The sequence below is a fragment of the Oxyura jamaicensis genome, chromosome 2 (assembly GCF_011077185.1).
Source record: "Oxyura jamaicensis isolate SHBP4307 breed ruddy duck chromosome 2, BPBGC_Ojam_1.0, whole genome shotgun sequence".
NCBI lineage: Eukaryota > Metazoa > Chordata > Aves > Anseriformes > Anatidae > Oxyura > Oxyura jamaicensis.
In genome coordinates, this window is record NC_048894.1 from 98,246,741 (window position 1) to 98,268,321 (window position 21,581).

A 21,581-nucleotide genomic window follows, 5' to 3' on the forward strand; every position below is an offset into this window, starting at 1 on the left:
GGGCACCAGAAGTTGCACTTCAGTTACGTGGTCTATGGAGCCAACACAAGCAAGACATCCTGCGCTGGGCCCTCCTCTTTCCCTCGAAGGCCTTCAGCAGCCGGTGTACGTACTCAGTTCTCATCAGCTGACGGGGGAAGCTGCTTGCAGCCCTGGGGAAATCTGAACATGGGGTTTATTGAGAACCCGGTGTGAAACCTAACCATCCCTGATCGTGCCTATTCCCAAACCTCTCAAAAGGCCGGCCACATGTATGTCCAGCTCCCAGGAATTTCAGGGGAGTGACTGAAAAACAAGCTTGTTTTTTGGTTGTGATTTCAAATCCAGCCAAGGCTTTTGACCTGATAACTTGCCACATCAGCAGATTTTACAGGTTTTCTATGGCATGATATCCTACTCTGAAGGCTCCACATCCACACTTTATGCCCTTTAACACCTTTATTCCTGCTTATTTTTCAAGAGAAGGAGCAGGAGAGGGAGGAAAAATACTAGCCAAGTTCCTTAACTTAATTAACATCACTTGTGTTAACGGTAGAGATAACACCACTGAGCTTTTGTTTAAATCTAGTTCAGTCATTTTTGTTGTGTGTCAATTAAATACATATCATAATGAAAATCATGTTTGGAAATTGAAATAAATATTGATGTGAATTGTTTAATATTTGCTAGATGTTTTCCCTAATCAGCAAACAGAACTTTGGAGCTATTATTGTAATTTCAAGATACATCATGTACATTTGTTTTAACTATCAACATGAACTGGTGCTTTAAAAGCAATAGTTGCTAATTTGATGCAAAAACACCCTTCTGATGGCAGATTTTGGCCAAAACATGTTTTCAAGTTGTTGTTGTTGTTGGATAAAAAGAAAGTGACATTATGGAACACGTATTATGTAGTAATTCCTAATAGTATCCTTACAGCACAATGAGAGGAAATTAAATGTATGAAAAAAAGCAGAATCCAGACTGGGAATATTTATTCACTACTGCAGTTCTACCAACATCAGTGATTGTTCCCAGAAGTAAATGTTCGCAGGCAAGTCTTTGCATCAAATGAAGCAAGCTCACTGTATTGCATTTCCTATGTACACCTTCTGTGAAGGACAGGCTTAGAGCTGAATGTAACAGTATATCTTTATTCTAAAACTTTCATAGTGAAATTTTGTATATAGGTAGGAGGTATGAAGTGGTGTGAATTGCTTGTATTCAGAAACTGGAATATGAGCTAGGTAGCATAAACATGGGTGTATTACAAAACAGAAATAAAGTAATTTTAATGAAGTAAATGTCAAAATTCCCTTTGCCCTAAATTTTAGAAGTAAAATATAACACATTCTACTCCATGAGAATGAACTATCTGTAACTCTGTTTTATAGCATCAGGGATAAGTCCAGTTGACTGGCTGAATAACAAATGCATGTAATTTAGCAGTATGCCAAGTGATAGCATGGCATTTATTTCTTCCACAAATTCAGTCACATAGAATATGTGATTTACATGTTTTTCCAGATCAGGAAATTAGCCTAAAACTGAAAAAAAAAAAAAAAAAAAAAAAAAAAAAAAAAAGTGAAAAAGTGTTTTGCTGATTTTGTTATGATGGTCTGTCAGTTTTTAGTCTCCGGGCTGGAAGTTTCATGTAACTGCCCACGTAGCTTTGATATCTCCAGGAAAAAGGCTGCAAACACTTTGGTTCCTTCAATGTAGTTGTATCTGTGAAGAAGGAAAGAAGAGAATGACGTCCTGTCAGGCCAGTCTGCTGTTCAGTTAGTAGCCTAGTCCAAGGTTTGAGTATATTCAGGGGAGTTTGAGACTGCCCACCCAAAAGAACTGACAGAAGATCCTCATACAAAACACCAATTTATTAGTGAGGAGTTTAGGATGTGAAATCACTTTGTCAGCTCCTTATTACTGTCCTGCATCATGACTTACTCTAGTTCAGGAGAAGGGTAAGAGGAAAAAAAAACCCCCAATCTTGCGGAGAATAAGAAAAAAAAAAAAAAAAAAAAAAGTGCTGTGTTCTAGCTCCCCATTCATGCCTGTGATGATGGAAAATTTTTCCGAGTAAGATCATAAGCATCACAGCCAAAAGAAATGGACAGAGAGGTGACTTCATTTTACTCTCTGATGTGAAGAGTGCAGATGTGGTTTGCTCTCATTGCAAAGAACAGAAGGATGAAACAGCTTCCTGAAAAAAGGTCAAAGGGCTCTGAAATTCTGGATACCCTGCAACTGGCACTCCTTCGCAGGATTCTTTTGCAGGATTCTTTTGCAGGATTCTCAGAGAAAACTCAGTGTAAAGTAGGCTGATTACTGTCGTCTGTAACTGAAAGTGTTGGGGCTAAACCAAGGGGGAAAAAAAATCATCTGAGAGTTAATTTTAGGATGAGCTTGGCACAACCCAACTCAGAAACTGTAAGGGCAGCACTCTAATTTTGATACAGTTACACGAGTTTGGCTCGCTGTAATATAAATACACTTAACCATCAGCCTGAGTACATCTGGCTGCAACACTTCAAAATGTATGCTGTGGGGAAAACATCATCTTTCAGACCCGAGGCAGATTTTAGTCGCATGGCAATGAAAACGGCCACTGTGATGTACTTAAAGATGGAGCAGACATTTAATGAAAAGTACATGTAGCACTATGTGATAAAGTTGGAATTCTGCTTTCTGTGTGGCAACACGACAGGTTTGCTGGAGACAGTAGTTTGGGACTGTCCACTGGAAAGCAAACATTTCCATCCGTCAGTGGTTATGTGTGGGTATCAGAAGACTTCAGTTCTCCCCCCTTCCCTTATAGCACAAATGAATGAATAAAAGAAACCTGCTTATCTTCTCATTTTGGGAGTGCTCCCCAGCATCGGCCGCTCCAATTGGAAACATTATTACCCTTTTTTGCGTTATAGTCTGAAACAGTCTGGCAATAGGAATTGTTGAACCATCCCGAATAAAATCTGGATCTTCTCCAAAAACTGAAATACATGCAAAGAATTAGTTCGTTCATAAGTGAAACAAAAGATGCTTTCTTCTGTTACCAAATATCTGCAATCTGCTCAATCATGAAGAACTTCAGAGTAGAAACTATCTAAATGATGTCATGAATCAGTTGCACTCTACAAACCTCTGGCTTTGTAACTGTACATGAAAGAACCAAACAAGTTGTTGTTTTTTTTTGGCTACTCCTATTAAATACATCCCAGCTCAGCAAGATGTGGAGGCTGAGTTGTTCTGTCAAAACCAAGGAGATACATAAGGGTACGTGACCATAACACTGAATTGGGAAATCCCTTTTTTTCTTTGTGGATGAGCAGTTTCCCTGCAGACTTGCAGACACATTAAAAACTAAAACAGAAGAAACAAACCTGTTTTTATTGCCCTTCTTGCTGCTTTATATAGTGGATCATTAACATCAGCAACCCAGGGCTTCGCACCCAGTGGCATAGACACTTTGAGTTTGTTTGGACTGTTCCTCTTGGAAAACACATTCTTCAAGTGCTCCTCCACCTACAGGGCAAACACCTTCCAGTTAGATGCTTTCATCTTCTTGAAATTGCTCTTTCAAACTGCTAAATGCTAGAAACACTCAGTTTACTACTGGGGTCATAGAAGTGTGAGGTGCTAAGGGGGACTTTAGTTCACACAGTAGAAAGAACCTGGCTTTGGCTTCTTACCTGTTGTTTCACAACTGCAAGATCCATATAGGGAACTTGGCGAATTGAAAATTTCCCTGTAACTTTTGCTGGAATGACTGTTTTAATTCCCGGTTCGTGAAAAGCTCCTTCAATCCCATGAATAGAGAGTGAAGGATAACGCCACAGGTGCAGAAGTATTTCTTCCTTAAAAAGACCAAAAATAGAAAAATAGAAGAGGGGAAGAGGGTGACACTGAAACCATTCACAACTGATAGAATCAAAGTGAAGACACAAGCGTTTTCCATCCATGTTGTACTTGGAGACCTCTGCATTTTAACGATACTTGATTTGTAATTCAAACTAGTGCTATCTTTTCATTTTAAAAAATACTATTCCTTTCAGTCAACATTTGTTTCTCTGTAGAAACGTTTAGATTGAGAACAGCTTTTCATGCACAACAAGAAATGTGAAGCACTATTAAAAATATTGTAGCAGTGATTTTTATAGTGCCAAGTAAGATCAGAGCAACTGATTGACCATCTAGGGATCTCAGGATTTCTACAAGGAGAAGCCTGGGACCAGTTTAGGCAGACCCCATTCAGTTGATACCAGGTGAGAAATCCTTCTAATGAGCAGTTAAAGAGTATGAGAAGTAAGAGGATAATATTCAAGCTGATGCTTTTTTTTCTGGAGAAGGTAAGAAGGAAAAAAAAAAAAATGAAAGTGCTTATTCTAAAGAAGGAGAGACAGTAAGAGGACACTTTTTTAAAAATAAACAAATAAATAAATAAATAAAGAGTAGCTCTTTATAAGCTGGTCTGTGTGCAGAACCCCAGAGTGCTACTCCTTTCTTTGTACTCCATTTTTATGGCATTGGAGCTTTATGTACACATAAAATTTGCACCACTTCACCCAGATATAGGTAAAGCATCAAAACTCATTTACTGTTGCATTATACTTGTACATTACTGATTATTACAATCTAGCTCAGGCCAATTCAGAAGCTTCTTCATGGAAATAAAAGCATTCACATTAGAACTAATACCAGTATAATTATGTTAGTAATAAAAAATGAATCACTCCTCCCTTTCTCCCAGCTGCAAGCCTTCTGCAAAGAGATTTTTCTAAGCCAGCCCTCACCTGCTGTTTTTTTATTTAGGAAATAATTTTTAAATTCTGGCAAAGAGAGGCTTATAGCTTTGGGTGGTTTTTTGGCATGCTCAACAGACATCAAGATCAATAAACAAAATTAACGAATAAAAACCACCCAAAACACACCAGCCTAAAGCTGCCTCCCACTTTTCAGAGCTGAAAATAGTTTCTTTCCTACTCTGTAACCTGTATGCAGGGTTTTAAATGCTTACTATCTTTGGTTGGTTAGTCAGAGTATGGAGAGGATCTGCCGTACAAGAGGGAGAGCCAAACTCTTTGATTTGCTCCTTTATTATTCATATTTTGGATCAACTTGCCCAGATGTGGTAGCTTACATTTTCAGCACATTAATTTTACCTTTTAATGGTTTATTTACCTTTTAATGCTCTGTGCTCCTATATTTTGCCATTGACTGAAAATATCTTTCAGTTTGGCTTCATCCTTAAATGCTATGAATGGGTGATTTAAATTCTTTCTGCTGTCCTTTTATACAGATCTTATTTTACCTTAGTACTGTAGAGGAATTTTTTCACTCCACTATTATTTTTATGTTCCTCTAGATCATATTCAATGGATTCATACAATTTCCTCTCCTCCTCTGTCAGGGCAGCGACACTGTCATAGATCCCAGGGATCTGAATATGACCTGTGGGATCCACAAGGCTGTCTATGAAAGAAGACAAAGATATCATTAAAAGTAGGACCTTCTGCTTGGTAACATCTTTTCCCTTCTACCTAACTCTTTTGAGTTAACCAATTGAGTAACCCATACAACTAACTCCTGTCAATTGTAGGCAGCCATCAGGTTGCCACTCCTGAACTGGTGTATTTTCATGTTTAGTAAGAAAAGCACTGAGCTGCTGTTTGTAGTGGGTCAGCCCAGCTGCAGACATGAGAACACCATCCTACCGGGATACAAATCTGCATTAAAACGTTGCGTTTCGCTACCTGTGTACGTAAGTAATCCTTGAACATCCTTGATGAGCATCTGAGTATGAGACTGAAAAGAGCTCAACAAGCACATCTGGTCTTACCAGGGACATTCCCTTCCTCAGCTGCTGTCACCGTAGCTGTGCTGAGATTTGGAAACCTGGGAATCATGCTTCAGTTAGACTTGACTTACTCGGGTCAATTAAGTATGGCACTGATCTTCATTAGGCTGATTGCTAGTCATTCCCCAGCTACTCCTGAGCAATGATGCACGTTATTACCCAGCAGAGCTACCAGGTCCGTCAGCGGCTCGTGAATGATGCCTCCAAAAGTTCCAGAGTGAAGGTCCTTGTCACCACCCTCGACCTGTGCCAAAAACATGGCTTAGATGTAAAGAGTCCTTACCTCATTCTTCCGCACGTTATTTGTTTTCCACTGGGACTGGTAGCTTTGAGTTTTTAAATGAGGCCACAAATAAATGGAAAGCTATTAGGAGTTTCTGTTCATGAAATAGGAAACATCATGTCAGGAACAATCTGCTCCTGGTAAAGAGAAGATAGGGCTTTGTTGTTAACCACTGGAGAGAGAAATTCAGCTGTCTATGCTACTTACAGGCATCTGAGAGCAAGGATCCCTCTCCGTTCCCTCTTTTGCTTCAGTAAGATTAAATACATTGTAAGTGAAACACTTGCATAATACTGTTTCTAACATTGCAGAATAAATACAAAAGTCTTCATAATAGAGGAAAAAAAGAAGCTTACTTGTTTTACATTAAGAAAATATATGTCCAAACTTAATTTCAGTTTGCAACAAATAAGAATTTAGAAGCATCTCAAATCACACAGCTTTAGAACAGAGAAAGGCATTTGCTTTATTAAATGGGTTGATTTTCCAGACACATTTTCATACTCAGGTTTATCTTACATTCTATTCGTGCAACAAACTTGTTTATTCTTCTCTAAACCTCATTAAAGCCAACTGTCTGGTAGCAGGCAGAGATCATTTCTGATGTTTAAATATCATAATTTGTCTTAATCTAGACTTAGACAAATTGAACCAAGGCTGGTGAGGTTGCTTTGGTTGAAAACAAATTTCGTTCATTTTCAGACATAAAGGTTAATGTAGATTTTTCCTTTAGGTCCCTAGTTCTTTAATCTTCTCTCTGAATTTCTTTTATGCTTTAAGTTTCCAGATGACAAATTTCTTTTCATTTCACAATAGCTCAGGTTGGCTGCTAAATATACTGCGGTGCACTGTTACTTGCTTCTGCCAATGGTTAGGAAAATTTTGTACAGCTTTTAAACACACAGATCCAACTAAATTGAGTGCCTCTAGGCAGAGATGTTGCACTAAGCAGTATCTGCTGCAGAAGGGCAAGAACAGCAGAAGAAATAGTGTTGGAGTGGGGCAGGGAGAGGTGTAGGGACAGTGATACAGGAGAATGGAGTTGATGTGAGAAAGGGGTGATGAGGGAGAGGGACAGGAGAGTAACTGGGTAGGAAAGAGAGCAAGAGGAGAGAGTGAAGATTTCTCCTAAGTGGAGAAATGATGATTGAAGAGAAATTAATGAAAGCAAGTAAGGCTAGCTACTGAAATGAGGAGGGATATCTGCATAAGCAAGGAAGAGCATGGAAGACCTCCATTGGTAATACTCAGATTGCTCTCAGCCTTTCTCTGTGTATAGAGACAGATGTGATCACAGGTGCATCGCTGCTCACTGGTCAGAGGCCTTTCCAGCTCACATGAACCTGTGTCTCTTACCTCCACAAAGAAGCAGGCGTTGCCCCGCGTCCCATATGTGAGGGCTGGCTTCTTCTTGCTGAGCCAGAGGTTGTCCGAAATCACAATGTAATCAACATCCGAGAAAAAGCACTGCTTTTTTTCTTCAAGTAGCTTCTCTAGCCCCAAAGACCCTGCTTCTTCCATACCTTCAATAATAAACTTGAAGTTTACTGGTACAGCCTGAATGAACAGCAGAGAAGTCTGGGTAAGGAAGAAGCCCTTTCAAAATTAAAAAGGAATATTTGAAAAGAAAAACCAGACTGACTTGCAGTATGCAATACATTAGGAAAAGAAAGACATAGGATATACAGCTTGTTTCAATAGAAGGGGTATTGATAGATACACACATACAGTTTGTTTTTCTCTACCTCTTCTTTTTTTTTTTAAAGAAGAATGTAAATGCAAATACCTTTTAACTTCTGCTTCCAGAAAACTTGTTAGTCTGTCATGGGATTTCTCTTTGGTACTATTAAATACTTTAATTGCTTTGGAAAATCTGTGTAATAGCAATGGCATTTTCACAGAGTATTCCCAGCCTCTTGTATTCCTGCTACTAGTGCCCATGTGGGAAGCACTGGCGAAGGTCCACTGCTGTTGTTTTCCCTGCACATTACCCATTGCCAGGGGTTGTCACCTGGTGGTAAAAGTGCTGCTGGTGATTCCCTGATAGGTGTTCTTGAATCTGTAGGCCTGATAGCTCATAAAGATGTATTTCCAAGAGTAAAAAAGAGACCTTTTATTGTGGAATAGCTGACCTGTCCCGTAAGAGAAATAAATTTGAGCTTAGTTTCCCATTCCAATTCATTTTCTCATTGTAGGCTTTAGGATGCTTTCTGTTTTAATTCAATTCTCAGACTGAACCCAGGAACAAATGTTTAGAGTTAAGTGAACATGTGCTATGGATGGGTTCACTGATGGTTCATCAAACGTCCCCAGAAAATTTAGAAACAATTTGTGTATATTGTGTGATGGCCTGTGCTGTTTTCTAAGGGAAGACCCCCAGATAACAAATATTTCTTTTTGTTTACTTGTTAAAAATGACAAAATAGCTATTAGTGGTTTGAAAAAACTGGGAAGATGCAGAAAGACAGACATATAAATTGATAATAGCTAATCAGCAGGCAAATAACAACATGTGTTTGTATGTTAGAACTTAGGGGCACCAAGGTAAATAGAGTACTACTGATGAAAAAAGACCATTAGTTTTCTAGAGGCTGCACAAAGGCTTTAAAAACCAAGACTTGCAACTCAAACTGTGCCATGTCATAGCAGAGGAACAAAGCTGTTTTTCATCAGTCTAACAAAATGCACTGTGAAAAATCACCTTAAAGAGTGTTCACTAACCAAGTTACAAGCTTAGAGTATATGTTGGTTTAATTTTGCACTGGGGATAAAACTACCACAAAAGTATTAAACATGCAGACTGATTTAACGATAACCCTGTTGGCCATTGTAGAGTTTAGGCAGGAGTTTGAATCTTAGACCTATGGCAGTCTCTAAGCAAATATATCTGTACTTGGCTAATGCACCCATTCAAAGCATTTTCTGTGATAGATCTATTGGTGAAAGAACATCCCATTAGGAGTAAGCATTTTAGGTGCTTTCTTCATGCATACACAAACTGAAGGTAACTTGCAGGAAGCCAAAGCCAAGGATCACCAGAATTTAACAGTGCAGATGAGGCTTCATGACCATTCCCTGATGTATGTTATTTTACCATTTTTAAAATATCAAGAAAATAGGGTATCAAAGCTGTATAATGTATGTAATATAAATTGAATGCTTCCCCTAGTTTGTTTTCCTTTGCAGAGCAATGACAGCAAAACCATTTCTACATTGCCAAAGGCTACTCAATATAAGAATACTCAAGTATGTATTTGTACTGGAGTGGAACCAGTGCCCTAGATACAGCATTAGAAGTAAGCTGATATTTCAAAACACACTTAGTCTTTTGGGGCAGAGAGGTATTATCTATGTCACAAGGAGGTAAATGCATTCCTCCAGAGAGGTACTATAATAACTAAATAATTCCCCACTGATACCTACTAATTTCAAGGCTCTAAATGTTTCCACTGCATTTATCCAAGCTAAGACCGGTCCTTTATTATCAGTTGCTCCACGGCCATAGAGATTTCCTTACAATAGAAAAAAAAAAGAAAGTTTTCAAGCAATCTTTGAAACTTCTCAGGTCACTTAAAAGCAATCAGCAAATTCCTATTGCCGCAAAAGCTGTAAAAGAGGTGTGTCAATAGAGGTGTCAGCACAATCAGAATTTTATTGACTTGTTACAATGCAGGTGGTGGCGGTTTCCCAGTGGACTGGTATGCTTCTTTTTCTTTCCCCCCTTTTTTTTATACACATCATACTGTGGTTTCTGCTACATACCATTTTCTGAGTTCCACTTTTGTTCTTCAGAGCTGTTTCATAAAATCATAGAATCATTAAGGTTGGAAGGGACCTTCAAGATCATCTGGTCCAACCATCACCCTACTACCAATGTCACCCACTAAACCTTGTCCCTAAGCAGCAGGTCCTACAGGTATAGGTACAGATATATATATAGGTGTATTTTTAGCATTCAACTATACAGCTATATACAGGAACAGATTTTGGTTTCATGTACAGCAATATATACCTATGCCAATTCCCACTGGAGGCAGAAGAGTTACCACAACAAAGCTGTTTGGAACCAGTCCCAGCAGATGGGAAAGGGTAACTTAATGGTTATAGTACAGGGAACCAGGATCTCTGGGCTCTTGGCCTTGCTCATCCTCTAACCTGCCGTCCAGCATTTGTTTTCCTTCAGTGAATGGAGTTTTCCATGCTCTGTTGATTTCCGGCGGAAAGATTGCTACATGAAGAAGGACCTGACCTTCTTCCTCCCAAATGCTCCTGAGCCCAAGTGCATTGGGTGGAGGTGCTAAGGGATTATGAGGCAAGAACAGAAAGGGTGAGGAAGGACAATGGTTGATCCAAAAACCCAAAAAGAACCTTAAAGCAGAAATGGAATCTCTAATGAACACTCTGTAAAGTGACATTAGCCTCACATGGCTTTTCCACACCAAATATTAATCAGTCAGTGATGAGTCTCACCAGTCACAGCATGACATCAAGATGTAAAGCTGCTTGGATTTATCCCATAGATTTCCATGGGAGAAGTGCTCGTGCTGTAGTTAAGTGTACAAGAAACTTCCTCCTACTGGAGATCCCAGAGTCACGTACCCAAATAACGACACAAAAACTACAACCAGGTACACACCATCAATTTCGGTCAACGTGTAAGGGTCAGTTTTCCAGCCATCTTCCTTCCTAGCAGGCTGCACATCCACGTGGCCATAGAAACAGACAGTAGGGTTTTGTGGATCCTTGCCAAGCTCCCCGAGAATAACAGGCGGCAGTGGGAGGTTCTGGCCATCAGGAAGCTATAAAGTAATATTAAAAAAGCAACAAAGGAAAAAAGCCAAACCTTTGAAAACTTGCAAATGTTGTAAGAAGAACTGGAATTCTCAGTATTGAAAATGTTTCTGCCTACTCAGTTGGCTCTAATTTGATCAAGTCCTTACATCTGACGTTGAATCCAAATCTAACCTACCCAGAGGAATTAAGATTTTCTCCCCAAATGCTTAGGTTTTGCCAGGGTTCAATGGAGTTCTTCCAATGCTGCGCTGTCATAAATGCACTCTTTAATAAACTTTTACTTCCCAGCAGTAGAGAAGACAAAGTCAACTGTGTACTATAGTGACAAAAGCATATGCTGTGGCATTAAAATAGTCAAAAGCCACACAGAAACTCATGTGGGGATTGATTTTGCAACAGACAGATGGCAGGAGGACTGCAACTTCAAATAACAAAACAAAATAAAGTTTTCCTGGCAGGATGCAGCAGCAGCTATTTAGGAATATTTTTTAGGTTGAGGTTCCAAACTAATCCTATAATTTATAGGTATGCAGAACAGATCTCCACGTTGGCTGATAGAGGCTGGGTGTCTCACAGGAGTGAGAAATAAGAAGTAAGTACACTCCCTTGTATTCACAATAGTATCGGCCTGTATTTGTCTGTTGCAATACCAAAGTATAGCAGCTTCTTGCCCAGCAATCAAAGGAAAAAGTCTGTTTTGTGAAACCATATTTAGGCCCTAGACAGAGATGTATCTCTGGTGTCTGCTCCAACAGCAGGTCATCCATTCCTTGCTGTTAGAGTCACAGGCTGTTGCTATATAACTTGTCAACCATAATTGCATGTGTGGTCTCCTAAGTCTGCTGGTAATCAGCCTGAGGAGGGGCGGAATTCAGCAGGTATCATGTGGCTATGGGACTATTGATAAATCGTCACCTAGCTACCAAAAATACCAATGAGTCATAAGAAATATATGCATATACATAGCATTGAAAGTAGTAGGCAGAACATGATATATGTGCAGGTATGACATTTTAAATACAAGAAAAGGACAGGCACCTGATGTGATCCCAGGTTTACTGAATTAACAGTGGCTCCCAAAGCTGCAAGTCTGCCTGCTGCCAACGCCATCATTCGTATGACTTCTCTCCTCAGGCCCGGTTGCACAGAATCGCTTTCCACAGCCACCCATTCCTTGAGATCCTGTGCAGGAGGACAAGGACAGCTAAATAAGCCAATTGGTCTAAAACACAGGAATCTGTGGTTGGCCTGTGGATATGTAAATCTTTTTATTGGAAGATGGTTTCCCTTCTATCCTGTCACAACAACATCATGGAAGCTGTATTTTTCCACCTGATAAAGATTTGCCAAGAGCTAGGATTACCTTTCTTGTGCCTACAGTGTACACATCAGCTCATCAGAACCCCCAGCGCATCATCAGAGCCCAATGCTGTCACTTCTCTGCAGAGCTCCCTTGAAGACAGAGGCAGGTTCTGCAAGGACTGGCTTGCTTCTCCCATTCGGGTGCATTTGGGCTTGGTGGAGCCTTTCTGTGCCCACACCTGGAGGATACCCACAGCCAACTGGTCTATGGAAGTCCATGCAAATCCCACTTCCAACTAAAGTATCCCCAATACTGACTGTCCCCTTGCAACCTTGCTTAGTGGCACACCTGATGCCAGGTCCAAACCCTGCTGTTACCTTAGTGGCAAATGCTCATCTGGTATATGGAGCACGAGCCTCCGGGACATTACTGCTGCCCCCCAGCCATTTTCCTGCAATAAAGTTCTTACCTTAATGAAATCACTTTGATGCAGATCAATGTACTGGAAGATCTCAGTCTCCAATGCTGAAGAGGATGGGGAGGACATTCCTGCCTCAAAGAGCAGCTCGAGGGTGAGGTGGACAGTATCTGAAAGTTAAAGATAAAATTCAACATTAGAGACATCCTGCAATATACAGTTCTGTTCACTGCTGAAAACCATAGAGAACTGCAAAACACTGAGCCTTATTTAAATCTTATTTAATTCCTTCAAGCCACAAGAAAGGATACCTGAGACATTTAATCACATAAAGTCTGAAATCAATTCATAACCAACTTTCTGAAACAAAAAATTAGTAGAGAAAAAATGACCAAAGAGTAAATAGCTTTACAATTTCTGTTTTATAAGGAAATAAAGGGAAGTGTTTTCTAAAGAAATTCTTGCTGCATCATTTCTCAATGCACAAACCTCACACTGCGCATTCTGCAAAGGCAGCTGCAGGGGAAGACCTGCAAACACCAACACGCACCATCTGCCCAGGGGACTCATCTTTCTTCCCCTTCATTTCCAGAAAGAGAGAGGAAAATGGATTCCCTGACACACGTTGTGTGTTTCACATGAATAAGGGATAGCAAACCCAGTGCAGGAGAGTAGCTCCAGCAAATAGCTTCTGCAGTTGAATAAGAACAGCAGCAATACTGAAGCACTTTATAAGTGCAGAAGTCATTTAGTACTTACAAACCTCTCTGTGCCTTGTTTTTCACAAGATGAGTGAAGATTTAAAAACCATAGTATTTTAGTGCTTTTCTTGCTTTCTGCAGTTTTCCTTTCTTGTTTCCCTGAAGTGCCTGCTCTAGTTCCTGAATCAGCGTTAGCCAAGTAATACGTGGAGGGTGGGGCTAAGTTCAGAATAGCTGCCGTATTGGGTTGTGCAATGGGATGGATCGCAAGGTCAAGACCCAACATGCTGACTCAAAATATTCTATGCTGGGGATGAAACATGCAGTTGCAGGTCCATACCTAACTCCTTAATTCTGATGCATCGTTAAGATGATAGCCTATAGCAATAATAATAATTTCAATTATGTTTCTCTGACAGAGAAGGAAGGCGGAAAACCCATGTTATGAACAAGAGGAGGGAGTGGAAGTAAGGAGACCAGAGGAGTGGAAACAAGAACTGGGGTTATTCCACCTGGGAAACAAGCAGATGGGTATGGCACTCCAGCACCCAGTGGCATGGTGTGCTTCCAGCAATGGACACAGCCACTTTTACTGCAATGGTACTTGAAACATGCAAAGATTAAAAATAACAAGAAATGTATATATATAAAGGGTAAGTAGGCTCTTTTAACCCAGTCAGGTAGTTCATCTCTCAGACCTCAGTTACTCCAAAGAGTCTGGAGGTTTGATCTTTAAAATCAACCTAGAGCCAGCAAATCTTTAAGCAAAAACAATGCTTTTGTGGTTCCACTGTTGACCTAAAAGCCTGCAAGACCTGTTTTTAAACAGTAAGGTGTTTGTCCTTTCGCCAAAGTACGTTTACCTGTAAAAACTGCAGATCAGTTTTGCTATAGAGACAAATGAAACAAAATAGCTTTGTGAACGCTCTCTGAAACAATGCCTCCATCACACATTCTGGGAACTTGGTGGAGGACAGGTCTGGAAGTTGAAGAGCGATTATGGAGATCCTGGCTGTATGAAGTGTAGGCCCCACTTTCCAACCATTCCTTGCAAGCAAGATTACATCTACCCTGCCTGTGACACAGCTCACTCTGTGAGGTAAAGCTGTGAGAAGCCCCAGTGTACTAAATTTAATCACCAGAGTCTAGCTCCTGATGCCCGCTGACACTGGAAGGACTGGTGTTGCAAGAGACCAAATGCCAGTTTTGCAATAGAGCGAAGCGTCAAAGCACAGATACAGAGATGATTTGTTGATTGAGAGAAGACAAATCCAAACCTAGGGGATTTTAAGGGTGGAGATATTAAGCACTGGAATATTACATGACACCAAGCTGAGTGGTGCAGTTGATACAACAGAAGGAAGGGATGAGGTTCAAGAAGTCCAAGTGCAAGGTGCTGCACCTGGGCCAGGGCAATCCCAGACATGGGCACAGTCTGGGAAAAGAACTCATTGAGGGCAGCCCTGCAGAGAAGGACTTGGGGGTTCTGGTGGATGAAAAGCTCAGCATGAGCCAGCAGTGTGTGCTTGCAGCCCCAAAGAACAACTGCATCCTGGGCTGCATCACCAGAGGGGTGGCCAGCAGGTGGAAGGAAGGGATTGTCCCCCTCAGCTCTGCCCTCATGAGGCCCCACTTGGGAGTTCTGCATCCAGGTCTAGGGCCTCCAGCACAAGAATGGCTTTAAACTAAAAGAGGAGAGATTTAGATTGGAGGTTAGGAGGAAATTCTTGACTCAGAGGGTGGTGAGGCACTGGCACAGGCTGCCAGAGAAGCTGTGGATGCCCCATCCCTGGAGGTGCTCAAGGCCAGGTTGGATGAGGCCCTGAGCAACCTGGTCTATTGGGAGGTGTCCCTGCCAATGCCAGGGGGTTGGAACTGGATGGTTGTTAAGGTTCCTTCCAACCTGAGCCGTTCTATGATTCTGTGATTATTTAAATGCTAAGACGTTCTGGGGAGAAGTGATAATTAAAGTTTTAACCAGCAGCAGGTCTGAGGAGAGTGAAGGTTGACTTTATGCTGATTTTTATTGCAAATGTAATAGCTTCCCCCCTCAGAGCTCCTCAGGGAGCTGGTCCCCATGTGGGAAGAAGAGGATGGGTCAGAGCCTGTCTTCATAGCAGAGGTGCTTCAGCCCTCTGATCATCTTTGTGGCCTTCCTCTGGACTCTCTCTAATAGGTCCATGTCCTTCTTGTGCTGGGGGCACCAGAGCTGAACACATTAATGGTTGTTAAAGTAGCCAAGTTCATACAATTAATAAGTTTTGGTTTCTTCATCATATTTGATTTTCCCTCTTTCTCTTCAAATATTCAATTTTTCTGAATTCCACGCATTTTCTTTCTAAAAATAATGAGTACATAGTTTGCAGCTTAGAGTGACTTGATGCAATGCAGTTCTTTTAATATTACATGAAGGTCAGAATCACAAAAAGTTGTTTTTACGTGGGGAAAAGTGCTATGGTGATGGTATCCTCCTCTGCTTATGTTACATGCAAATGACCTGGAAAGATGCAGACAAGAGACATGTGTCTTCAAGTCATGTTTCATTAGCTTTTAACTGCATAAGAAAATGAAAGAAGGAAAATTAAACATCGTGGAAGGAAAAATAAATAAATCAAGCAAAACATCCTAGGGATAAATGAAATAATTATTTGAGATTTTCCAGAGACAGACTTCAATAAAAGTTTATAAAACATCACAAAAATGGTTGCTTTCATAACAGGGATAAGCATGAACAGTGGCAAAGTTCGGAAAAAGAGTAGAAGGAGATACTTACACAGTCCTCTGAAGTAGCAGAGTGCACCAAACGCTAGCAAGTCAAACAAGAGATTAGGTAACAACTATGCTGTGCTGCAGTTCCTGGAGGGAGGGAAGCAGCACGTCAAACATTGCTCACAAACAACGCTGATGGAAAGCATTTGGACAGTATAGGAAAAAGTTTGTGTAAGAAAGGGAGTCTGATAAAGGAGTAGAAAGATTTCAGGCAAGGCGACAATAGCTCAGAGTTGCAAAGAAGGGAAAAACAATGTGAAAGGGTGATAAAGCCTGCAAAAGAAAAAACGTCAAACAAAGACTTCAGTGTTCAATTTCGAGTGTATTTGATTTGATCTCATTCTAAATTGCAGTTGCTGCCTTATGGAAAAAAAGTAATATGACTATTTTTAGAAATAATGTCTGACAGTCGCACAGTTTCTCTTCCTTCATTCCTTTGCAATAAGAACATTTTGTGTCTCGCTTCCTTCCATCTCACTAAGTACTGTTAAAACTTAGCGTCCTTAGGGGATGATTTAATAAGAAATCAAAGTTGATTCTTTAACCATGACAAATCTTTGATATGAGATCAGCTAAGCTTACAAAGATTCAAGAAGAAGCTCCTGAATGCCTGAATGTGTTTTACTGCCCTTCTCCCCCTTCCTGGCACATGTGTCTCAGGTTGCAGTCCTCCCTGAGATGCCAAGATACAGCATTTGACTGGGTCATGGGGAGGGATTGCCAATGAAAGTTGAACATTTTGCAAGCAATCCACAGGGAAATAAAGTCAGAAATCACCTAGTTTGCCAAAAATATAAAGAACGCTTGACATGAAAAGAAATAAAAATGCGTATGGTGGTAGGAGCTAGCTGATCAAACAAACCGGTGGTAGTGGGCTCCCTCAAACGGAACCTTCCCTCTACAGAAATGGTATTGGGGAAGATAAGTGAGATACCTGGGTTTTTATTTAACTTCCTTTAACAACGCTCACCAGTAAGTGGCCTACCTTTGGCAGAAGGAGGCAATCACGCCTCCGTTGCCTCTCCAGCTAAGGGGGTGAGGCTCTCCGAGGTGGTGAATCGAGGCAGCAGCTCCCGAGCCAAGCCCTGACCACGTGCAGGCACTGGAGCTGTAATGAGCAGGAGCTGCAGAGATCCGGACACAGGCACAAAGCCTGACCGCAGTTAGAGGTGGTTAAAGAAACGGCATCAAGCCCAGCAAGGACTGGGTTTGGTGGAGAGTGCAGGTAAAACCTGGCATTGCCAGCAGATGAGGGTGCAAGCCACAGCAGCCAGCTCTGGAGGAGTGTTGCAATAGGAGCTGCCTCAAGGGTGTTTCAAAGAATGGCAGTGACAAACCCCACAGTTCTTGATCAAGTTGACCCCTTAGAGAAAAAAAAAAAAACAAGACCCTGTCTATCAGCGCTGCTTTGCTGTATTGCGGATGATACGAAAGAAGAAAATCCTCACCTCTTTGTTTTGCAGCTGCTGCTGCGGCTGGTGGTGAGACTCTGAGCTGGAAAGGTCTCCTCTGCCACCTGCAGAACAGAGATTTTTAATCTCCGTTCACCGATGTGTACTGCAGTTCTGAAGGGCTACTTGAGAGTTAAAGATTAACTCTTGGTTTAGATGTTTAAATCTGCTTCTCTACCATATAATAATCCAAGCAGGATAACCAAATCACTACCACACCAACTTGGTAGAACTTTTCCCATTCCCTTTCCTCTTCCTTTCCTCTTTGGCAGTGCCGGATCCTAGCAGAAACCTCAGCATCAGAAAACACTCAGGCAATGCTGATAAGTATTGCTGCTTTACAGAGGTATTTTAGAGGAGAAGGATTTTGTTTGTTGCTTTTATTTGGAAAATGGAAAGGAAAAAGTGTAAATTTCTATTAAGGGGAAAAGTTTCTCCCACACAGCAATATTTCACTCTTTGCCCACTGAAGAGAAATAATTCACTGTTTTTCTATGAAATTTTTCTGAGCTTGTCTGCTCATCGGTTTGCAGTCAGATAAACACTGGTTTAAGATCCTTGCTCTTTTCATAGCAAAAAGGTTCATATGAAAGATGACAGGAGGTACAGATGAGTGCTGAACTACAAGTGCTAGCAGGTAAGGCTGAGCTACTAGCCTGGTTCTTAACGCCCCTAAAACACAGCGAGTACCAAAAGGAAAACCACAATGTACATGAACAGTATCTATTATATTCTGACTTGCTGGGTGTTGTACCTACCTACTTAGATGTGGATAGTTTCTTCTTTTCGATGCCATATCTTCCATACAAGAGAGCCTCTGAACTTGTAGCAAATTTCTCATTTTAGGTGCTCTCCTTAAGGTTCTCCATTCACTTTGAAAGCACTGCTGTCCCCATGGTCAGATTCAGTACTAACCACCACCAGTCTTGCAAATGAGGTCCTATCTCAAAGCATTACAAAGACCTTTTCATTTAAGTTCTGCCATTCATTAACGTATAAAGCTAATTTGCAAATGAAGTACAAATGTTGGGGGATAATTAAAAGTTTATTTGCATTTATTTAAACTATTTCTATTTTTACATAAATCCTGCCTTCCTTTACTTTACAACTGTTTCTCACTGGAGTTACTCCTGACTTACAGTACTAGGTGTAAGATTAGAAATAGGTCAACTAAATTTGTAGTCATTTAACTGTCCATTTATCACTTCATACTACCGAAAAACAATATGATTGCTGGGGGGGTGAGTGGGAGGAAGAATGATTATTACTTTGTAACTTATTATTTCATTGCTAATTGCTCCCTATTTTATGCCCTGTAACTTGGAACAAGGTTTAGAGTCCACAGTGTAAGAGAGTTATTGTTTGATGGTCGTTATCCCGTTTATGGAGTATCATAAACATTGACAACATTGTTTAGAAGCCTTTCTACATATGGGAGGTTTTATCTCCTTCATAAAAACACTGTGATGGTAGCTTATTAACTGCAAGAAGGGCTAACTCATAAGGACAGGTAAAGAACTCTACTTGAATAGTTTGGCTAAATGTTGACACGGATACCTCCTCCTTGGAATACAGTACATGTTTAAGCAGGAGGAAATTAGTTACAGGAAATTAAGAGAAGAACTAAAAGAGCTGAATAAAGAAATGGAGCACTGATGTTTTTGTTTCTCTTGTCCTTTAAAAAAGTAAGCTATCCAGGGCAGAGATGGTCTCCTCCTTTGATTTTCTCTTGCTACATTAGGACAGCAGCCTCACTCGTTAACAAAGTGTTGATGCAAATAAGAGTAACTTAATTTCAGCGGCACTTCAGCAAAACTAGCATGCCTTAATTGTTACCTTAATTAAAAGTATCTTAACTAATAACAGTAGTAAGTTTGAGTGAGCAAATACATAAGAAATATGCTGTGGGGAGGAATACTTAATTGGCAGAGAAATTATATGATGGTTTTCAGGACTACCTGTCACTCTCTAAGCAATTACCTCTAGCTCCAGCCGGCTATTTTTCATTTATTGAAGGTGTATTTCAAGAGAAGTGGGAAGATATCGTAATGTCATAATCAGTGGTACCCAGTTATTATTGCAGCCTACTGTCATTTCTCAATATACCACCTCCATAAAACTGAAATTATCCTTGTCTCCTAGTAGTATAAATGTGGAATGGAGAGGCCCCTGCACACAACTCCCCCAAATATCTCTTCCTTTCTAGGATTTCTGTGTCATCTCCCGGTGTAGCAGCCGCAAGCCCTTCCACCTCCTCACTCCTACCCACTTCATGCTGCAGTTTGAGGAGAATTTCCCAGCCATCATCTCTGGAGGTGACCCTGACTGATGCCAAAATCTGAGACCACAATTTAAGCAGTGCTTCACACTGCATAAAGCTGTCAGACAGGGCAACGAGATTGCACTGGTAGGGAGTTAAAGAATCCCGAGACACTGAATAAACAATTGTTACCTGAGCATTGATAATCCCACCTGGGTATGGCTCTGGAAGGAGGTTAATTTAGGAAAAACCTTCATACCCAGGCAAGAGGTCACACAGTACTTCACGAAGGCTGCAGACTGTACTCTGTGTGAAGCAACGATGCTTAGCACCTTCCAGGAACAGGGCCAGCAAGGTTCAGGACACTCTGAAACACCATGTTCTCATCACGTAGCAGCCAGTTTAGCAGGCACTTTGTACACAGATCTCTGAGTATGCAGAGTTTAAATGACAGCATGGGGAAGGACAAACAAGTCCCTGGTCAAGCATCTTTTCCACTTCAGTGCATTGAATGCTGGGATGGGAGACTTTCTATTTTTTCCAAGAGCAAAAACTGTGAATTTCTTTTAACAGTTATGCAGAAGTAATTTCAGATATTAATCACACCGAAGTGATGGCAAGAGGTTATTCCAGTCTTGATATCCTTCAGACAGCTTTGCTCAGCCAAACCACAGCAGCACTCCCCTGAGGGTGATTAATGCCCTCCATGCAGGTGAGGCTCTCACCCAGTAGATAACTCAGTCATACCCAGACAGGAGCTATGCAGTGGCTAGAGTCAGAGGCTGGCTTTACGAGTTTGTGGCATTAGGTTGATGCTAACCATGCAGAACGTGTGTTTAGGCAGCTCTTCGCACCACCATCTTCCAGAAGGAAACTGTCTGTGGGGCCCAGGAGTCAGCAGAGGCAGGAGACAAGTAACTGAGGTGGTGGTGTGCACCGTGCCCCTCTTCCACACCATGCCTTCAAGGCTGGAGTACCTGTGGTACTTCGCTGATGTCTGTGTCTTGGCTGGGTGTCCCAGAAGCAGCAGCCTTAGAAGAAAGCCTGTGAGTGATTTTCCATTTCAGCCATCCCGTCTTTGAAGGCAATTTGTGAGAATGCCAAAGCAAACAGAGAGGTTCTTTTGTTAGCAAATAGGATTCATTCTAAAATAGCTTAAAAATACAAGAACTGTTCATACACGTGATGCATATACATGTGTATGCATATTCAATGTGCATGCAAACACAGCTTGCATCTTACAGCAGCAGATGTTACCACTGGAAGGTCTCTGTGGCTGTAACCTCCTTGAGGAGAAGCATGAGATATTTCACAGCACATCTCTTCTATCAAAGTGCCCCTGCTTATATTAAGGGTAAAATAAATGCTGCTAGATCCCAGAGCAGACGTGCACATTAAGTTGAGCCTCTGCACCAGAGATGTGTTATGCAAACCATGCCATCGACGGCCCATTTTTGTGAAAGATGTGTTATCATCTCAACAAAAGCAGAGACAGATAATTACAAGACTGGTGCCGGTGGTTAGAAAACTAATTCATATCTAGACACCTTATTAAATGCCTGCTCTGAGCCTGCTAACAAGTGAAGTGGATCCATGACAAACGGATTAGGATCTTTGGATGAAGTGCTATAATCTTAATTACAACTTGTGTGGAAAACGGGCCCCTACTTGTTCCACTAGGATTTATAGTCTGGACTTAAAATATTTTCCCTACAGATAAGTATTTTTTGCTCTGTTACAGTCTCTTCAAGCGGAGGAGAGGCTTC

General features: G+C 41.0%; 1 protein-coding gene across 5 annotated transcripts; it reads right to left on the reverse strand.

Annotated features, from left to right (window-relative positions):
- Window positions 1–1,116: 1,116 nt before the first annotated feature.
- On the reverse strand, window positions 1,117–20,890 carry LOC118163056 (beta-Ala-His dipeptidase-like). 5 transcript variants are annotated; one of them, XM_035319512.1, is made up of 12 exons: window positions 20,028–20,890; window positions 12,686–12,804; window positions 11,952–12,095; window positions 10,756–10,918; window positions 9,543–9,631; window positions 7,476–7,676; window positions 5,996–6,080; window positions 5,291–5,451; window positions 3,672–3,836; window positions 3,363–3,504; window positions 2,825–2,972; window positions 1,117–1,710 (listed from the first exon to the last, which is right to left on the reverse strand). In XM_035319512.1, the coding sequence occupies exons 2-12, from the start codon at window positions 12,761–12,763 to the stop codon at window positions 1,605–1,607; spliced, it is 1,482 nt and encodes a 493-aa protein (XP_035175403.1). In that variant the 5' UTR covers window positions 12,764–12,804; window positions 20,028–20,890; the 3' UTR covers window positions 1,117–1,604. The 5 variants fall into 5 exon arrangements, with proteins under 5 accessions (XP_035175403.1, XP_035175401.1, XP_035175400.1 ...); XM_035319510.1 differs by lacking the exon at window positions 20,028–20,890 and adding an exon at window positions 16,109–16,227; XM_035319509.1 differs by lacking the exon at window positions 20,028–20,890 and adding an exon at window positions 13,398–13,522.
- Window positions 20,891–21,581: the final 691 nt, after the last annotated feature.